The 19,118-nt window shown below is 40.9% G+C and overlaps 1 protein-coding gene and 1 long non-coding RNA gene across 2 annotated transcripts; one reads left to right on the forward strand and one right to left on the reverse strand.

Annotated features, from left to right (window-relative positions):
• Window positions 1-12,002: 12,002 nt before the first annotated feature.
• LOC308105958 lies at window positions 12,003-13,901 on the reverse strand. The gene is made up of 3 exons (XR_013934945.1): window positions 13,824-13,901; window positions 13,168-13,431; window positions 12,003-12,078 (listed from the first exon to the last, which is right to left on the reverse strand). It is a non-coding gene; the product is annotated as an uncharacterized lncRNA (long non-coding RNA).
• Window positions 13,902-15,311: 1,410 nt separating this feature from the next.
• LOC308106076 (E3 ubiquitin-protein ligase RNF14-like) lies at window positions 15,312-16,664 on the forward strand (the record flags this gene model as incomplete). The annotated part of the gene is made up of 1 exon (XM_080457084.1): window positions 15,312-16,664. One exon carries the CDS (start codon window positions 15,312-15,314, stop codon window positions 16,662-16,664), a length of 1,353 nt encoding a protein of 450 aa, XP_080313210.1.
• Window positions 16,665-19,118: the final 2,454 nt, after the last annotated feature.

The raw sequence follows: 19,118 nt of genomic DNA on the forward strand, positions 1-19,118 counted from the left end.
TTGAAATGATAGCTGGGGGCGGGGCAATCCGCCCTCTAGTTATATTATACCTCTATGCACTGAGCACATTCATTGAAATGATAGCTGGGGGCGGGGCAATCCGCCCTCTAGTTATATTATACCTCTATGGTCTGGCCTGATAGCCCATTCTGCAATATTGGCTGCGGGCTGGAGTTGGGCGGGAGTAATACAGTTGACTGACAACCCCTTCAGCCAATGATAATTTTTCCCCTTCAGCCAATCAGCAGTTCACCAGTCTAATGTGACGCAACGGGACTTTTGAGACGTTCATGCCCAAAATGGGTTGCCTTATTCGGATACATGGGTGTCACTGCCCACCCCTACCGGTTCTCTAAATTTTTATTTTTAAATAGGCTTTGTCATGATTAATTGACCACATATATGAAGTTAAACAAGTAAATTCTATCCAAACGATATCTTATAAGTAAATTCCGTGCCTCAAAATAGAAGTTAGAGAGCTTTTTGAAGTCAAAAAATAGCGGAGAATATAGCGGACAAGAAAAAGATGGCTGCCGTTCGTGTTTTGGGCTCACTCGAACTCGCCACCTGATTGGCCAACTGTCGCTGTCAATCACAGAACGATGTGCGACGACGCTGATAGGCTCGGTTAGCTGGTAATTTCACTAGAAACCCCCACAATGGGCTATCAGGCCAGACTCACTCCTGGAATCAAATAGAAATGAGATTTCCGGAGGGAGGGTTTACCAGGCTATATCAGGCCAGACTCACTCCTGGAATCAAATAGAAATGAGATTTCCGGAGGGAGGGTTTACCAGGCTAAGTCACTACCTCAAGTACTATTTCTTTATTCTATTATTTGATGCACATAGTTATAAGGTTCCAAGGGCCCTGAGTGTAGATTGTGTAGATGTTGGAGATGGCTCGGAACGCCAAGCAGGGTTTAGTCTAGTCTCTGAGTCATCTGTGTTGATCCTCATGTCTACGGTTTCACACACACACACACACACACACACACACACACACACACACACACACACACACACACACACACACACACACACACACACACACACACACACACACACACACACACACACACACACACACACACACACAGAAACCTGTATCACCTAATGCAATAACGTCATTGCTTTAAAATCACTCCATGTACAATACATTCTCTAACAAGTCCAGAAATAGCATAATTTCATTAATCTGACAACTTAGACAGTATGCAGAAGTAAGACTTTATCATTGTTATATATGGCCTTTATATAAAACGTACTGATTCTGCTAATAGTCTACACGCCATGCTGGACAACAAAAAGTTACAAAACATTTTTTGCTGTAAATGGACCCATAATTAACACTGAGGATTTAACTGAGTACATACAGCAGTGGTTCTCAAAGTGGGGTCTGGGGACCCCCAGGGGTCCTTCAGGTGGTTCCAGGGGGTCCTCAGCAAGATTAGTTAATATAGCATCAAAATCAGTTCAACCACTTTAACCCTATACATAAGCTATCTGAAAATAGACGATTTACAAGCTCACAACGTGTGCGTTGATCTGCTCTTTTCAAACAAATCTTTAACATTTTAACAACACAAATGTATGGGGTCCCATGGCACAATATATTTTCAGATGGGGGTCTGCAGCCAGATACATTAGTTTGGGGGTCCTTGACATGGAAAAAAAGCATCATTCAGAAGACATACAGAACAGACAAACGGTTGACACAGTGAGTTAGAAAACCCAGATGCCCAGTTTGTATGTCCAGTAAACTTGCAGGCCAGTGAGTCGGCTGTGGGTTTTTGCTCTTATTTGGCCATGAGCGTCTCTGAATCACTGCTAGAATGAAGTGTACACTCAAGAATGTGTGGCTGATCTCCCAGGGGATTCACAAGAGGGGGGTGGTTGTGTGTTATTGTGTGTGTGTGTGTGTGTGTGTGTGTGTGTGTGTGTGTGTGTGTGTGTGTGTGTGTGTGTGTGTGTGTGTGTGTGTGTGTGTGTGTGTGTGTGTGTGTGTGTGTGTGTGTGTGTGTGTGTTTACATTAGTATGGGGAAAACAGAAAAAGAGTGAAATACATATTGTGTAGACATATAGATCACTGACATATATGTGTAATTTTTACTTAGTAGTAAGTATAAATATGAGTATAAATCAGGCAAGAATATACTAGATGTGTAAGCATGCAAAGCGGCTCACATGTTTAGTGCAGAGGTGTATATTTCTGTGAGTGAACAAGTAGAGAAAGACAACGAAAGGACCAGTTTATGTGTGTGTGTGTGTGTGTGTGTGTGTGTGTGTGTGGATCAGGCTGGTGTGTGTGTGTGTGTGTGTGTGTGTGTGTGTGTGTGTGTGTGTGTGTGTGTGTGTGTGTGTGTGTGTGTGTGTGTGTGTGTGTGTGTGTGTGTGCGTGCGTGTGTGTTTCTTGGCAGACGCCATCCTCTTTGTATACAGCGTGTAAGTCTACTTTATGGGCTTTTCGAACAGATCCTGAAACATGAAGAACAGATGTGAGATAATGAAGCTAATGTTACAGCACTCTCTCTCTCTCTCTCTCTCTCTCTCTCTCTCTCTCTCTCTCCCTGTAATGTGTGACAAAAATGTACTGTATACTGTAACATGATAACTCTACACTGACTGTGCTCATGTGGACGTTTTCGACAGAGAAAACTCAACAATTGCTCAACAATACATTCATTTTATTATTATTATTATTATGTTTCACCTGAAGACTCTGTACTCAGTACTTTTCTCCCTACAGTCTGCATCACCACAAGCTGCATCCCTTTTTGTATAAGTCACACCTTGGTCTGAGGCCATGGTGGATAGGAGACCAGTGTGTGAGTTTTCTCCTGTGCTGCTGTCTGTGGTCTGTCAACGGTGTGGTGTTGTGTGGTGTGGTCAAGCAGTAGCAACAAGCAGGCCAACTAATCTGATGCCAGTAATGACAGATTTAATGTGGGGGATCCCCCTCACAACCCCCCAACCCATCCACACACTCAGAACAATCTGTCTATTGTGCTCCCGCCTCCAGTCAGCCACAAAGGGAAGTTAAAGTAGGGCATGTGTGACCAGAGACATGGAGGTAACTTGCCACCAGGCCCAATGCTGGTGGTATATTCTGGGGATGACTCCATCTGCTCATTGTACCTACAGAAAGTAAGAAAGAAAGAACATAGTGAGATGAAGGAGATGACTGTAGGGGTAGGACATTAATGGGATGTAATAAACGGAAGATAAAGACCAGACAAGACATGATACCAATCAATAACATTGACATCATCAGATGAAGCTAATTGAACTCAGCAGACACCAATGTGACTCAACACCAATCATGTGGAAATAATTACAGAATATGTTATTGTACACTCGCCTCAGCCCAACAGTGCAGAGAACAAAAATACATTTCAAATGTGTTTTCTTTTTCAATTCTGATAGGGGGAAAATGTTTCACATTAGCAATGTCTTGCTGCCATCTTGTGTTAGGACACTAGACTGCAGTCATATAGACACCAAATCCAGATGGCCTTTAATTAAAGGTAGGGTAACTTGTGATATTGTTTTGGGTTAAAACAAAACAAGTTAAAGCTCTATATTCTAATAGTAATCATTGCTAGAGTGTTGTTCAGTAACAGGGGTCTCCCTGTCTCTCCAGCTCTTTAATAAACAAAGAATACATTTTCAGGTGTGTTGCCAATTTTAACCAATCAGGAGAGAGTAACCATTTATCAGCTTTAGCAGCTTTTACTCAGCTTGAGTTCTTGTGTTCCAGTTTCAACTTTGTCTGCTCATTACTTTGTGTCATCACTTCCAATTTCACTTGTTTATCCTGCATATGAGTTATCTTTCCTGATAGGATAAAATTGTTGTCCTGCATTTTATGTTTACTAAAGAACTGGACAGGGAGACCCCTGTTTTTGAACAATGATCAGAATAAAGAGCTATTTAACACTTATTTTAACAAAATATGTCACTTACCGTATCCTATACCTTGGAGTGGGGTTATTCAATATTATTTTTGTTTCTCCTTCTTTTTTCATAGGCTACATATAGACTATAATGCCTGTTACTGTATATACATTATAGATCATTTGTCTGCTAAATTGGTGTTTTGCGAGTAATGACTGGTAATATCTCATCTCTCATTTAACCTCATCAAGTGAAAATCCTCTGACTTGCATTAACATGTAGAATGTTGTTTTCTGACAACCTCAAGTGAACCTTGGTTTTCACAGTAAAATATAATGACAGTATCAGTATTAAGTATGAATTCAGTATAATGTATAAATCATAGCAAACTCTAACATCTGCTCAATAGAAATTGAAACTGTGCTAACTGTGAGCCTGTCATCTGTCCCAGGTGACTCAAACTAAGATTTGCATCTTAGTTTCTGCTCATCTCCTGTGAGCAGAATAGATCCACAAGACACTTCATGATTATCAATATACTTTTCTGAACTTCTGAGCAGACAATGGTTCTGATCAAGAATAATGGATAGACATTCTATTCCCCTTCAAAAAGTGATTTCCATCATAAAGGCATATTCGTTTCTCCTGTAAAGAGAACAGAGCAACATGTTCAACAGATAGGCTAGCTGAATCATGTATAAATCACATATAAATTATGCAGTATTTCCCCTTTAGTCTTTGATTTACATACAGCCATGGTACAGTGATTTGATTTACATAGTCATGGTACAGTAATAATACAGTGATAATGCTGTGGTGACCTCAACTCGGACTGCGAAGAATCTGGGTGTGACCCTGGACGATCAACTGACGTTCTCGGCAAACATCGCATCAGTGACGAGGTCCTGCAGATTCCTGCTCTACAACATCAGGAGGATTCGCCCCTTCCTCACGGAGAAGGCAGCCCAGGTGCTCATCCAGGCTCTCGTCATCTCCCGCCTGGACTACTGCAACTCCCTCCTTGCTGGTGCTCCGGCATCTGCCATCAAACCCCTGGAGCTTGTTCAGAAAGCTGCGGCTCGTCTGGTGTTCAACCGCCCCAAGTTCTCCCACACAACCATCCTTCTCCGCTCTCTACACTGGCTCCCCGTAGCGGCTCGCATCCAGTTCAAAACCCTGGTGCTAGCCTATAGGGCAGTGAAAGGAACAGCTCCTTCCTACCTCCGGGCTATGGTCGATGCCTACACCCCTGCCCGACCACTTCGGTCTGCCACCTCGGGGCGACTGATTGCCTCGTCACTCAAGGGTCCTTCTGGCCGATCCACACGGTCACGACTCTTTTCTGTTCTGGCACCACAGTGGTGGAATGAACTTCCCACTGATGTTAGGACAGCAGAGTCACTGCCCATATTTCGCCGCAGGCTGAAAACTCACCTCTTCAGGAAACACTACCCTTCCTCTCTGCCTGACCTACTTGTTGTTAACTAGTTGTACGAACGCTTGTTTTCTATTGCTGTATTGTTTATTGGATCTTGTTTAGTCGATTCACTTATTTGTTTTAGCTCATGCTCATTTGATTTAGCTATTTTGTCTCATCTGTTTAAGGAAATAGGTAGCTGATATATTGCACTTTTACCTTAGCGCTAGGTATACTCTTGGTTGCTTGTTTTTGCAGATAATGCACTAAAGACTTCTGGTGATTAGTAGTTTTCGTTCCCTACCTATGTTGAATACACTTATTGTAAGTCGCTTTGGATAAAAGCGTCTGCTAAATGACTGTAATGTACAGTGGTTTGAGCTGCTGACCAGAATAGAACATCCCTGTTCCCAGATGTTCACCTGTCCCTCAGACGCTCACACTGCATTTGCAAACACAGGAAACATCCTGTTAATACTGCATTGGACAGATACTGTTCTGATCAGTCTATGTTCTTTTTGGTCTTTCTTATCACCCTGTGTGGGTTGGGACCCAGAAGTGGGTCACACCATGTTCTGACAGGTTCACAGACAAAAAACAACTTTAATACAGGACTATTATGTGTATTTAATATATTGTGTCTTGCACAATGTGTGGTGTAGGAAATCTAGTATTCCCATTAGATTATGTTTATCTACCTGGAATGAAATTACTGCTTTGTCAATCCCATTAGAACAAAAAGGTAATTTACAACCCATTATATTTGATTTGATGTATGACTGAATGTCTATTCAAATAATGCACATGTATTCCATATAAACCATAACATTATTTAACCACATTAACCCTGGCATCCCCAATTTATTGTGAAAATTGCAGATCTACGAATATAGCTGATCTACAAGCTCACAGCGGCGATGTGAGGTGTTCTTCTGAGCTTGTAGCTAGACCTGCTATTTCGCTATATATTGTACAATGAAATATACAGTAGGGCTTAAGTTGTTAATCAACTTAATTTTCTTCTGCCTCATCCCGTGAGTGCATTAATGACAAACATGCTCGCTTAACATGTTTATAATTTTATTTTTCTTCTATAAACCCATGGCATACATCTTTAGGTGCATGGATGAAGCAATCATTCAATCAGATAAAGTTATACATACCAGAGTAATGAATTACAAAAAGCTGACTTCATCAACATATCTTTTTATTTGCTTTGTATTTATAAAGGCCATTCATTTTCATAAGCATTGAGCAAAGCCAGTAGTCAGAGCATTTCTCTACAGCCCACACTGTAAGTGTAAGTTAATGACAAACAATGACATTCTTTAAACAATACTATCCTGTTGTTTTAGTTTTTAATGATTTGTGAACAATGGAGACAGTCTATTGAGTGTCATTAGTTTATTAAAGCTGACTGTACATAAGAAACTTTGCTTCTGACACTGTGAAAGTATTAATGACAAAGAAACAATGACATTACTCATATGATTTGATTAACATCTTTCTTTCTATAAAGCTACACATTTTTTGAAGCAATGTATGAACGTCTATCTACTTCCCACACTGTGTCCTGGTGATTTCAGTGGGCTGTGTGTTTCCTTCATGGTTCACCTTGCAGGTGAACACCTCCCCCTGCTCCCAGAGTGCCTTGCTCAGGGTCAGGGTGCTGCTGCGGCCGTAACAGTCGTTCTTCTCCACCTCCTCTGAGGTCAGGATCCCGGCCGTCACCTCCTTCCCGTCCACCTCCCAGCTCACCTGGGCACCTTGGGGGTTGTAGCCACTGAGCAGGCATGCCAGGGTGGCTGAGTCCCCAGCAGAGAGCTGCTCAGATGACGGAGGATGCAGAGAGACGGAGGGCCTGACCGATACACCAGCTGTGCAGACAAAAAGTCCAGTCAATTTCAATTGACTTTATACGTCAAACTAGCATAGAATCACATACAGTAATACAAGTGAGAAGAGACAATGAATTCTATCAACTTCATTTGACTTTGTACGTACAGCATAGAATCACGTACAGTAAAATATATATACTGTAGAAGAGACAATGTTCTTTCAACTTCATTTGACTTTGTACGTACAAATACCAAACAAACACAGTAATAGAGTACAGAAGGAAAGAGACAATGAATTCAAATTTGTTTCTTTGTATGCACAAATAGTTTAGAATCATTTGTACGTACAACTAGTATAGAACCATAAAACACACAGACACAGTGACTGAAGTTCGTTATTAGTAGATAGAGATACAGTTTAATTCAATATGGTATCTATCTACTGTAACACATGACTGTGTTCTGCTGTATAATGACAGACCAGTAAATAGTAAAAAAAATTAATATATATATATATATATATATATATATATATATATAATATATATATATATATATATATATATATATATATATATATATATACACACACACACACACACACACACACACACACACACACACACACACACACACACACACACTCCGTATAGTAAGAGAGCAAGTCATGAATTTCATCCCAATTTTCTTTACAAACAATATATAAATAGAATAACTTTTGGAACAAATTCGTTCAGTCACACTTTTAGAACAAATCCTAACACAGGTCACATCAAGAAACTATGAAGTTAAATGGAACAGAATAAATCAGTACTTACTTTTGATGTCGAGTCTGGTGCCTCCACCGAAAGTCCACCACAGTGATCCATTCTGGTTAAACCATCGTACAAAAACCTCCTTTCCACATGAATGACTTCACTCACTCACAATGTAGTGAACGGCTCAAAGTACCTTAACAGCACTGGAAATGACTGACTAACTCTTAAATAAGGAACCATTCCTGTAATTTATATTACTTAATATGATCTTTTACTTTGTAAATACACATGACTGTTCACACAGTCAGTGAAATACTTCATAATGTAAAAGGTCATGTCTCATTTCTATGTAGCCTATTCATAACACACAGCAAACATACAGAGTTATAAACACTCCACAATTTGAGAACCAGGATTTCTTTGTGATGTTCATTGAGAATATTTTTCTAATGTTATGATTGTGTTCCAAGATCTAAATAGAAAAGTTTGACGATAAATTCAAGGAGCTCAGGCCTCAGCAGCATGTTGTCCATCAATCAGTTGGTCCACAAAACTGCTTTAGGGTTCCTCAACTGTTTTATCCAGACATCCAAATTCAGTCTCATCCAGGAACACAGACTGGTTAAAACACCACATCCCTCTCATCATCAAACCAAATGGGAAACATCTGGGTTCCTGGTCCATTCTCCAGCCTGAATAAACGTTCTTATAGACAGGCAGCTTTAAAAAGGCTATACTGTAGCACCAGACAGGCTATTATGAACAAAATCCATCCATATTGGCTCCTATAGGTCCACTAACATCCCAAACCCTCTGCTGATCCATTCTTGGCGCGTCAGCAAAGAGAACTGGGTCCTGGTGGTTCCTTGTACTGTATGTAGCTTTGATAAATCCAGTGTAGAATCCAATCTAAGGTTCAGATAGACACCTTTCCTTCAGCTCTCCATCAAAATGAAATATGTAAAACCTCATCATCCTTGTTTTACCAGTTGTGATTGCTCTTAAAAAGGTTGGTTGTGATGTCAATTGTCAAACATGCTGTTACGTTCCCCCTTGTTGAGTTGTTCAAGTCACTTCTTCTTTTATTGTGGGAGGTTTTTGTACGACTCTGTATCACTGTGTGAACACTTTTGATGGGCTATCGTGATAACTCTGACAGTAGTAAACACCTTTGTCTTCAGCCTGGACTCCACCGATGGTCAGGGTGAAGTCAGTCCCAGATCCACTACCACTAAACCTGGATGGAGTTCCTGACTGAAGCCTATTTGTGTAATAAATGAGGAGTTTGGGAGCTTCTCCAGACTTTTGTTGGTACCAGGCCAAACGAGGAGTACTGCCGCCGGCGCCGTAAGGAGCACTACTTGGTCTGCATGCTAGACTCACTGAGTCTCCTACATTAACAGATTTCACTGAAGGAGTCTGAGTCAAAGTAACCTGGCCCCATGTTTCTGCAAACAAACAAACAAACAAACAAACAAAAAATATATATAAGCAGACAGTATGGAAATGTCTTCTAGCTAAAGCCAAACCATTTAGATCAGGGTATAGGAGATTTATAAATGTGTCAACGTTACCTTGAATGCAGACAGCAAATGTCAAGATGAAGATGATGGTCAAAGACATGATTATTATAGGTATTGTCACGAGGAACAAGCTTCAGTCATGAAGGACTCAACTTGCTGAACTATAAACCCTCCCTGAGCACTGAAGTGTGTCCTTTAAACATAAAGTCTGCTCTCTATGCAAATCATCTTCACGACAAACCTCATCTGCTAATGCTATTACCTCCATTACTACCGGCTGTCTTTAATGGTCTTTGAGAAAACAGTTTATTACGTGAAGTGTGTGTTCAACTATACTAACACTACTCGTAGTAACTTTCTCTGTTTCTTCTACATACATTTACGTGTTCATAACAAGGACAATTCAACAGCTTTAAAATAAACCATAATTGATATCACAAACAATAACAAACAAGATTAACCTAAAGATTCTTCTCTTCCAGGCTCTGGATAACTTATCTTTCGTACCTCTCCCACCTCCTCCAGCAGCCTCCCTCATATCCATCTGTTGACATCAATTTCTGTAATTAATCTATATACTCATCATAATCACCCATGTAAAGCAACCTTGAGTGTTAAGAAAAGCGCTGCATAACTTCCCTGTGTTAGTATCATTTGTTACATCACTTACAGTATAGCACTTCAGTGATACCCTCTCTCTCCATCTGTCCACCCTTCTTTCTATGTATCAGTCTAATAATGTGGGATTACATTTTGGTCATTGTGTTTTTCCAATATATTATCAATGTTATGAGAAGACATGTAAATTAAACTGAAAACCTCAAGGTTTTGAAGTGTATTGCAAGGCTATTAGTTTCTAAAATTAAGATAACTTCCATTTCAATCTAATTGGACAACATCATTTATTATTCTTTCAGTCAAAGACAACTGACCACGTACCACATAGTAATGGAGGTAATAGCAGTTGAGTTTCTTCAGGAAGATGTTTTGCATAGAGGAGACTTTATGTTTCAAGGACACACTTCAGTGCTCAGGGAGAGTTTATAATCCTGCATGTTCAATCCTTCATGACTGAAGCGTGTTCTTCTTAACAATAACTCCCAAAACCATGTCTTTCATATCATGCTTAAAAACACAATATGCAACTGGAATATAAAATAATTATAAATATTTTGTTTGTTTGCAGAAACATGGGGTCAGTGTGACTCAGACTTCTTCAGTGAAATCTGTTATTGTAGGAGACTCAGTGAGTCTAGCATGCAGACCAAGTAGTGCTCCTTATTTGTCCTGGTACCAACAAAAGTCTGGAGAAGCTCCCAAACTCCTCATGTATAGGACAAAGACCCTTCAGTCAGGAACCCCATCCAGGTTTAGTGGTAGTGGATCTGGGACTGACTTCACCCTGACCATCAGTGGAGTCCAGGCTGAAGATAATGGTGTTTACTACTGTATGAGTAACAACTATATCAACAGTGTGGACTCGGAGTCATTCACACAGTGAAACAGAGTCAATGGAACCTGTAATAATCAACATAATTATGATAAAACATTCATATGATAGAACATGAAGGACTCAATGGACTCATAATCATGATAACTGAATGTTAAATAAGGTAAGAAATTACTAACATAATCTTGATAACGTATTTTGATTATCTTGATCTTGCAGTAAATATTTGAATATATTAATATAAAGAGATATAAAATAATACTAAACTCTTTTACTCCTTATTATTTTGTTATTCAACTGTTACATTCTGTTTGTATTAGTTATTTTTAATAAACAATTAGTGTATAAACAACTGACAGCCCCCACTGTAAATGACAAACAAAATATCAATATTAACATATTCCTTAATATTTATCATTTCATTGGTTTGTCTTTCTTCTTGCTAAATATATTATTATTTGGTTGTATTTCTGGTTAAATAAGTTATACATAACTACTTTATTGGTGCAGGTATATATATATATATATATATATATATATATATATATATATATATATATATATATATATATATATATATATATATATATATATATATATATGTTTATATCATTTATTTATACTGTATGTATATATATAGTGAATGAACTCATAAGGTTTATAATAACTGTATGTCTTCAAAGTATAAATTCATGTAATCAAAACACATGCACTATCCAAGATGTTATAAAATTCCAACCTTATTTAACATTCACTTCTCATTATTGTAACTTTAATAATATTTATAACATGTATATTTTTTATTATATGTATATATATTTATCATATTGTGATTATGTGTCACGCCCATGCCCGTGGGAGCTCACACACTCACACACCTGTGCCCACTTCCACACCTGTGCCTGTTTCCACTGAGTAGCCAAGGTTATTTAAGGCCTCACTCTTGCCAAACAGATAAGGACTCAAAAGCAGGCACAGAGGCAGTTCCCAAGTTCCAACAGGTTTTATTCAAACAAAGCTGGGGGGGGGAGGCAACCAGGGGCAAAAAGGGCCAGGCAGAGAGTAGTCAAAGGGGCAGCGTGGGTCAGACTTCTGAGGGGTCAGTCAGTGTGGCGTCTGGTCCAAAAGGGGTAAAGCTTAGCCGAAATCTGTGGGTCCGATCCAAATCCAAACACAGGTTATCCGTCCTAACAGGCTGAAGTACAAAAGGGTTAGGCAGGGTCAGTGCCTAAAAAATAAATAATTAAAAAATATATATTTTTCTTTTGTTGTAAATTAAAAAAATACATATCATTTCTAAAGTCTATACACACACATATATATTAAAACAATGATGTATTTAACTTTGGAGAATAAAATATTTGCTGAAAAAGGTGGAAAAAAGGTGGAAAAGGTGGAAAAAACGCAAATTAAAAAAAAAAGTCCCCCGGCCAGCCCAGCCCCCCTTGGAATAAATGACTTCCAGCGCGCCTGGGCAGGGTGTTGCGAACGTTCAGGGCATACTTGCCAGCACAGGCCTATATATGGAGATCCCCATAAATGGAGACGACCGACCTACGAAGTCTGACAGCATAGAATCTCTAGAAATCTCCCTTTCTAGAGATTCCTAACATACCTAGCTCTGACATCAGAAAACCCCTCCTGGAAAGATAACCGAAACATCCAGGACTGACATCATAGTCCCAGATTTGGGCATAACTGACATAGCGCACTCCATATATGGATATGCTTGACACTACCTGACATCACCGTAGTGACATCAGGGGGCACAGCCAACAGTATAAAGGACCTTGGATGCCCTGGTTAATCCAGAGTCCTCAGCGACGCTCGAAGGTCATCTTAACTCTCTCCAGAGTACCAGGACGATTAGCTGGCCTTACAAACCAGTTAATCACGGATAGCATATACAAGGACGAAAAGCATCGAAGAGAATCCAGTAATAGTTGGTTAGCACAGCCTAAAGCATATTCTCGAAGTGGCTTTGGATCTGGTTAACGAGTCAGCCGATTATCAGTTTTAACACAGGGGTAAATCCAGATGCAGGCAAGGGTCAAAACAGGCAGAGAATACAGGTTCCGATTAAACGGTTTTGAGCGAGCTAGACTAGAGTAACCCTGGTCTGATCAGCAGGCAGAGAATAGTGGTGCCTGACATTATGACAGGTCTCATTGTGATGTTCCAGTCACTTCCTCTTTTATTGAGGGAGGTTTTTGTACGACTCTGTATCACTGTGTGAACAACCACACACTGTTGATTTGCTGTTGACTCATACAGTAGTAAACACCTTTATCTTCAGCCTGGACTCCACTGATGGTCAGAGTGAAGTCAGTCCCAGTCCCAGATCCACTACCACTAAACCTGGATGGAGTTCCTGACTGACGATTGCTTGTTTGATAAATGAGGAGTTTAGGAGCTTCTCCAGACTTCTGTTGGTACCAGGATAAATAACTAGTACGACTACTCACTCTGCATGCTAGACTCACTGAGTCTCCTACATCAACAGTTTTCACTGAAGGAGTCTGAGTGACGGTGACCTGGCCCCATGTTTCTGCAAACAAAGAAATGTTTTATAATTACATACATACTGTACATACATAGGACCACAATGGAAACAAGTCCCCAGGACTTTTTTTGTGTTATCCTTTTAGCCTAAATGTTTTACTGTACCTCTGTGCTGTTTAAATGTTTTGACTAATAAAGTATTCAATGAATCAATGAATAATCAGATTATATGGGTGGAAAAGATTAACAAATGAAACAGGTTGAAGTCATGTTTTGACAAGTTCTGTTCTTAAATTAATCCTCAGTTCACAGTCCCTATCCAAACAATTATGATGGCATTATGTGATAATCATTTAGAATAGATAAATAAATATCGTTTGTGACCACCAAAACCAACTTTAGAACAGGGTAGGAGATTTGTAAATGTGACAATGTTACCTTGAATGCAGACAGCACATGTCAAGATGAAGATGATGGTCAGAGACATGATTTTGATATTGTCACAAGGAGCAAGCTTCACTCTTGAAGGGTTCAACTTGCAGAGCTATAAACTCTCCCTGAGCACTGAAGTGTGACCTTCAAACATAGCGTCTCCTCTCTATGCAAATCATCTTCCTGAAGAAACTCAACTGCTATTACCTCCATTACAACTGTGTCTTTAGTGATCTTTGAGAAGACAGTTTATGTGAGTTTTATCACATCCATGTTATGCAATTAGCTTAATAAAAGCTTTCTTTGACTGAATGATGTCTGAATTAAATTAAACAGTGTTTTTTAATTCTTTTTATATCACAGTGCAAACAGTTTGACTCAGAGAGATCACAAGTAATGCATAAACATACAGGTTTAATGTGGGTGGTACATAAGCTGCAACTATAGCGCATCTTCCTGCATCAGGCAGTGATTATTCTCTCTCCATCTGACTTTAGAGATGACTATAGAGATGACTATTAGTACATGACTATAGAGATGACAATAGAGATGACTATAGTGCATGACTATAGAGATGACTATAGAGATGACTATAGTACATGACTATAGAGATTACTATAGTCATGACTATAGAGATGACTATAGAGATGACTATAGTACATGACAATTGACTATATAATAGGTTGGACATTATTAGCACAGTCTGGCCTTGTGATGTGACAAATAAACCTTATTCTGATTCAGTATATCCTCCAAAACAATTGGGGGAACATAATACAGTACACATACACACTCCATATGGGGAAAATATTTGGGAGAACATACATGCTCCATATTTGGGCAAAATGTGTGGTGATATACGAGGCGACATACATACAGACAAAGTGCTACCTAGCTATGGCTGGCAAGTTACTATAGTGTGCAGTTTGTGAACGACGTCATGATGTTATCAATAAGACGTCAGTAATCCCCATATATGGAGTACCCTGATGTCATCAACATGACGGCCTGGACTCCATATTTGGCCATGCATCACACTGAACTCCATATATGGGCATAAAATGGAGACATACAGAAATCTCCATATAATGGGCATAAAAGGGACACAAACAGATGGGTACAACAGGTAGTCTGACAACGGGTAGTCTGATAACTGGTACAACTGGCATGCATTCCCTACTTGCATCGTTCCCAACTTGCAAGCCAGACATATTGGCTTCCAAGTACTCTGATAAAGTGTACCGGCGCTAGTACAGACAAAACGCTGTTCTAGATGGTTGACCCCTTCGATGCAAGATTGTAAAAAAAAAAAAAAAAAAAACGAATACACGATAAAGTGACATCAGTAGGTGATGTCAGGCAGCGACAACGTCGCATTGTGATTTGCTGAGAAGCTATACATTGTCAGTGGACCAAGTTGTATTAATAAACTAATAATAATAATTGGAACCTATTTGTCTGTCTTCAGTCAGTTAGGCCGGGTAATGAATGTCAATGTCTGAGGACGTAGAGTCCCAGCAGCATGAACTGCTTGCTCTAGCAAGTATATATGATGATGATGAGTTCCACAGGGCCGGTTCGGCCCAGGGAGGAGAGATGTACATTTGCTTGGAACTGCCTCCAGACTTCAAAATCGTTGTCAAAGGAGCAGACTCAGAGTACAATATTTCCTTCCTACCGCTTCTTACCCTGAACTTCCAGCTTCCTTCAGAGTACCCATCTTCCTCCTCACCACTTTTCACGCTCAGCACCAAATGGCTGACGAGGGCACAGATGAGCTCCCTGTGCAGACGCCTGGACGAGCTATGGGAGGAAAACCAGGGCTGTGTGGTCCTCTTCACCTGGTTCCAATTTCTCAAGGAGGAGGCACTGGACTTCCTGGGCATCCAGTCCCCTCTGGAGATTGTCAAGGAAAGTAAAGTGTCCGTGCAGGGCTCCAGTAAATCTTCTGAAAAGGAAGTAGTAGAAGAGCGACTAAGGAAGCCCTCGTTTCAGCTGGACCCACGGGCCGCGCTGACCGTGGACCCACACGGCGACATCCTACATCAGCTGCTGGACTTTGATGAGGCACAGCGGCAGAAGGTGTTTGACGGCAAAGTGTTCTGCTGCACCATCTGCTTCACAGAGAAGCTGGGCTCTGTCTGCCTGTGCTTCAAGGAGTGCCAGCACGTCTACTGCAAGGCCTGTATGACCGAGTACTTCCAGATACAGATACAGGACGGTAACGTACAGTGCCTTAGCTGTCCCACGCCAAAATGTTCCTCTGTTGCTACACCTTTGCAAGTCAAACAGCTTGTGGACGAGGAGCTATTTGCACGTTACGACCGCTTGCTGCTGCAGTCCACTCTGGACCAAATGGAAGATGTGGTGTACTGCCCCCGAAAGTCCTGTGCCACCGCCGTCCTGATGGAGCCAGACAGAATTATGGGAATCTGTTCCACTTGTTGCTACGCCTTCTGTGTCCTCTGCAAGCTGGCGTACCACGCCCTCGCCAAGTGCAGAATCACTGCAGATCAGTTGCGTGAACTGAAGGATGAGTATCTGTCAACCAGTGCGGAGGGAAAGATATTATTGGAGAAGCGCTTTGGGAAGAGGGCCATCCAGAAAATGCTGGAAGAGTCCTTCAGCACAGACTGGGTAGATGAGAACTGTAAATCATGTCCACATTGTGGGGTAAATATACAGAAACAAGAGGGCTGCAACAAGATGACATGTACGTCCTGCAGGAAGTACTTCTGTTGGTCATGCCTGTCGCAGATCCCAAAAAACAACCCTTACGGTCACTTCAGAAACCCCAACTCAAACTGCTACAACAGATTGTTCCCAGGAGGTGTGGATCTTGATTGATTGATTGATTGATGTAGTTTATTTAGAAAGACATGAGAATAGTACATGACAGTACATAACAGTACATGGAAGTACAAATTCACAATACAAGGTCTACTAAACTGGAAACCCTCATTAAGCATTACGCTTGTTTAAGATGAGGACCCCATGCACACAAATCATGATGAAATATAAGAGGCAGGCAGATATACACACTACTATACAGAATGTCATACAATCAGCTTTCAGGTTACTGGTATGACGAGAGAAAAAAAAAATATATATATATATACAAAAGAGGAAAATGAAAGAGGGGGGGGGGGGGGTAGGGAGGGGTAGGTTAAGACTTAGACAGGGGCCATTTTCGAATTGCAGCCTCCTGAAGGTGTATCTTTAGGGCAGTTTTGAAAGTGAGTAGGGTTTTACACTCCTTTACTCCTTTTGGTAGGGCATTCCACATTTTTGATGAATAGCATGAGAATGAGTTCATACCCTTAGTTGAGCCAAATCTGGGTTGAACATGATCAGTGGAGCTGCCTCTGGTGTTATGATCATGGACTTCATTAACATTTTTGAAGTATTTTGACAAATACAGGGGGATCCCAATGTTGTGGTGTATCTTGAAGACCAGGCCCATAGCAAGTTGCTGTACTCTGTCCTCAACCCTAAGCCATCCAATCCTAGCAAAATGAGCAGGGGTTAGATGGGTTCTGTGATTGAGGCCAAGAAGTAGCCTTACAAGTTTGTTTTGGGATGTTTGGAGCCTTGTTTTTAAGGCCTTGGAGGTGTTGTGATACCATGAAGTGCATGCATAATCATAATGACCTTGAATGAGGGCCCCTGCAAGAATCTTCAGAGTATTCTTACTGACTAGGCGATCAATCCTCCACAAATAGCGTGTTGTTCGGTTGACATTTTTTATCACTTTTTCGGCGTTTTTGTTACCGGAGAGGTTTGCCTCCAAGATGGAGCCCAGGTAGGTAATTTCATCCTTTCTTTTGATGACATTATCACCCACTTTGATCGTGAAACTCTCTGCCTTGCTAAGGTTAGGACTGGACCCAAAGAGGATGGATTCAGTTTTACCCAGGTGTAATGAAAGTTTGTTGTCAGAGAGCCAGATGCAGATCTTGTTGAGTTCGGAGCTGAGAGTTTTCTCAACCTGCAGCCTGTCCCTGTCCGAGACTAGCAGGGCCGAGTCATCTGCGAACAGGAACAGCTTGCAGTCGCAGGCCGATGACATGTCATTCACATATATCAGGAACAGTAAAGGTCCTAGTATACTTCCTTGTGGGACACCACAAGTCACAGGGAGGGGGGGGGACTGGGTGCCGTTTACTTCCACCACTTGCTCCCTCCCTTCCAGGTAGGATCTCATCCAGTTCACTGACGTATCATCAAAACCTATTGCTTTGAGCTTATTGATCATAATTGGGTGATTGACGGTGATGAAGAGGATGCTTTGATTGATTGATGTAATACTTTATTAGTCAAATATGTACACAGCACGGAAGTACAGTAAAACATTTGGGCTAAAAGGATAACACTAAAAAGTCCTGGGGACTTGTTTCCATCGAGGTCCTAACAAATATATGATATACGTGTATGATATACGTGTGAAACCCCCAAGCAACAATCTAATGGATAGGCGGGAAGGTGGTCCGACAGAATAAGCTTGGCAACACACAAGACAATCTGCACGTGGGTTATTTGGAGCTGTTCCATGTGACATCCGACATCTACTCAAGGGAGAAGTCGGATTCGGATCTGAAAAGACAGGAGAATTAGAGAAAGAAAGAGAATGAAGATTAACTAGAAAAAGTGCTCCTCGGAGCACAGGTCTCCGCCAGGTCAGGTAGGTTATTGTGGGCTCCTGGTGGCGCTATAATAGGCCAATGTGAAAAGGGTGGCATTTCTTATTAGTCCTTGCACAGCAATCGGACACTGCATTCATGGCTTGAGGCATTTTTTTTTTGCTAAATTAGACCTGCTGGTGGCGCTACAACAGGCCAATGTTAAAAGGGTGGCATTTGTTCCTCAACATAGTGTGAATGTGCGTGCAAAGTTTGACCGCAATCGGACGGTGCGTTCATGATTTGCGGAATTTTGTTCAAAACAAGCCACTACTGCAAACTTTAGATGTCAATCTTTAGCCTGGTGAACCCTCCCTCCGGAAATCTCATTTCCATTTGATTTCAGGAGTGAGTCTGGCCTGATCGCCCATTCTGCAATATTGGCTGTGGGCTGGAGTTGGGCGGGAGTAATACCGTTGACTGACAACCCCTTCAGCCAATGATCGTTATTCCCCTTCAGCCAATCAGCAGTTCTCCAGACTAATGTGACGCAACGGGACTTTTGAGACGGCCATGCCCAAAATAGGTTGCCTTATTCGGATACATGCATGTCACTGCCCGCCCCTGACGGTTCTCTACATTTTTATTTTAAAGGCTTGGGACAAAGGCACAGTATTTTATT

The sequence above is a fragment of the Gymnoscopelus braueri genome (genome assembly GCF_963280865.1).
Source record: "Gymnoscopelus braueri genome assembly, chromosome: 18".
Classification (NCBI taxonomy): Eukaryota; Metazoa; Chordata; class Actinopteri; order Myctophiformes; family Myctophidae; genus Gymnoscopelus; species Gymnoscopelus braueri.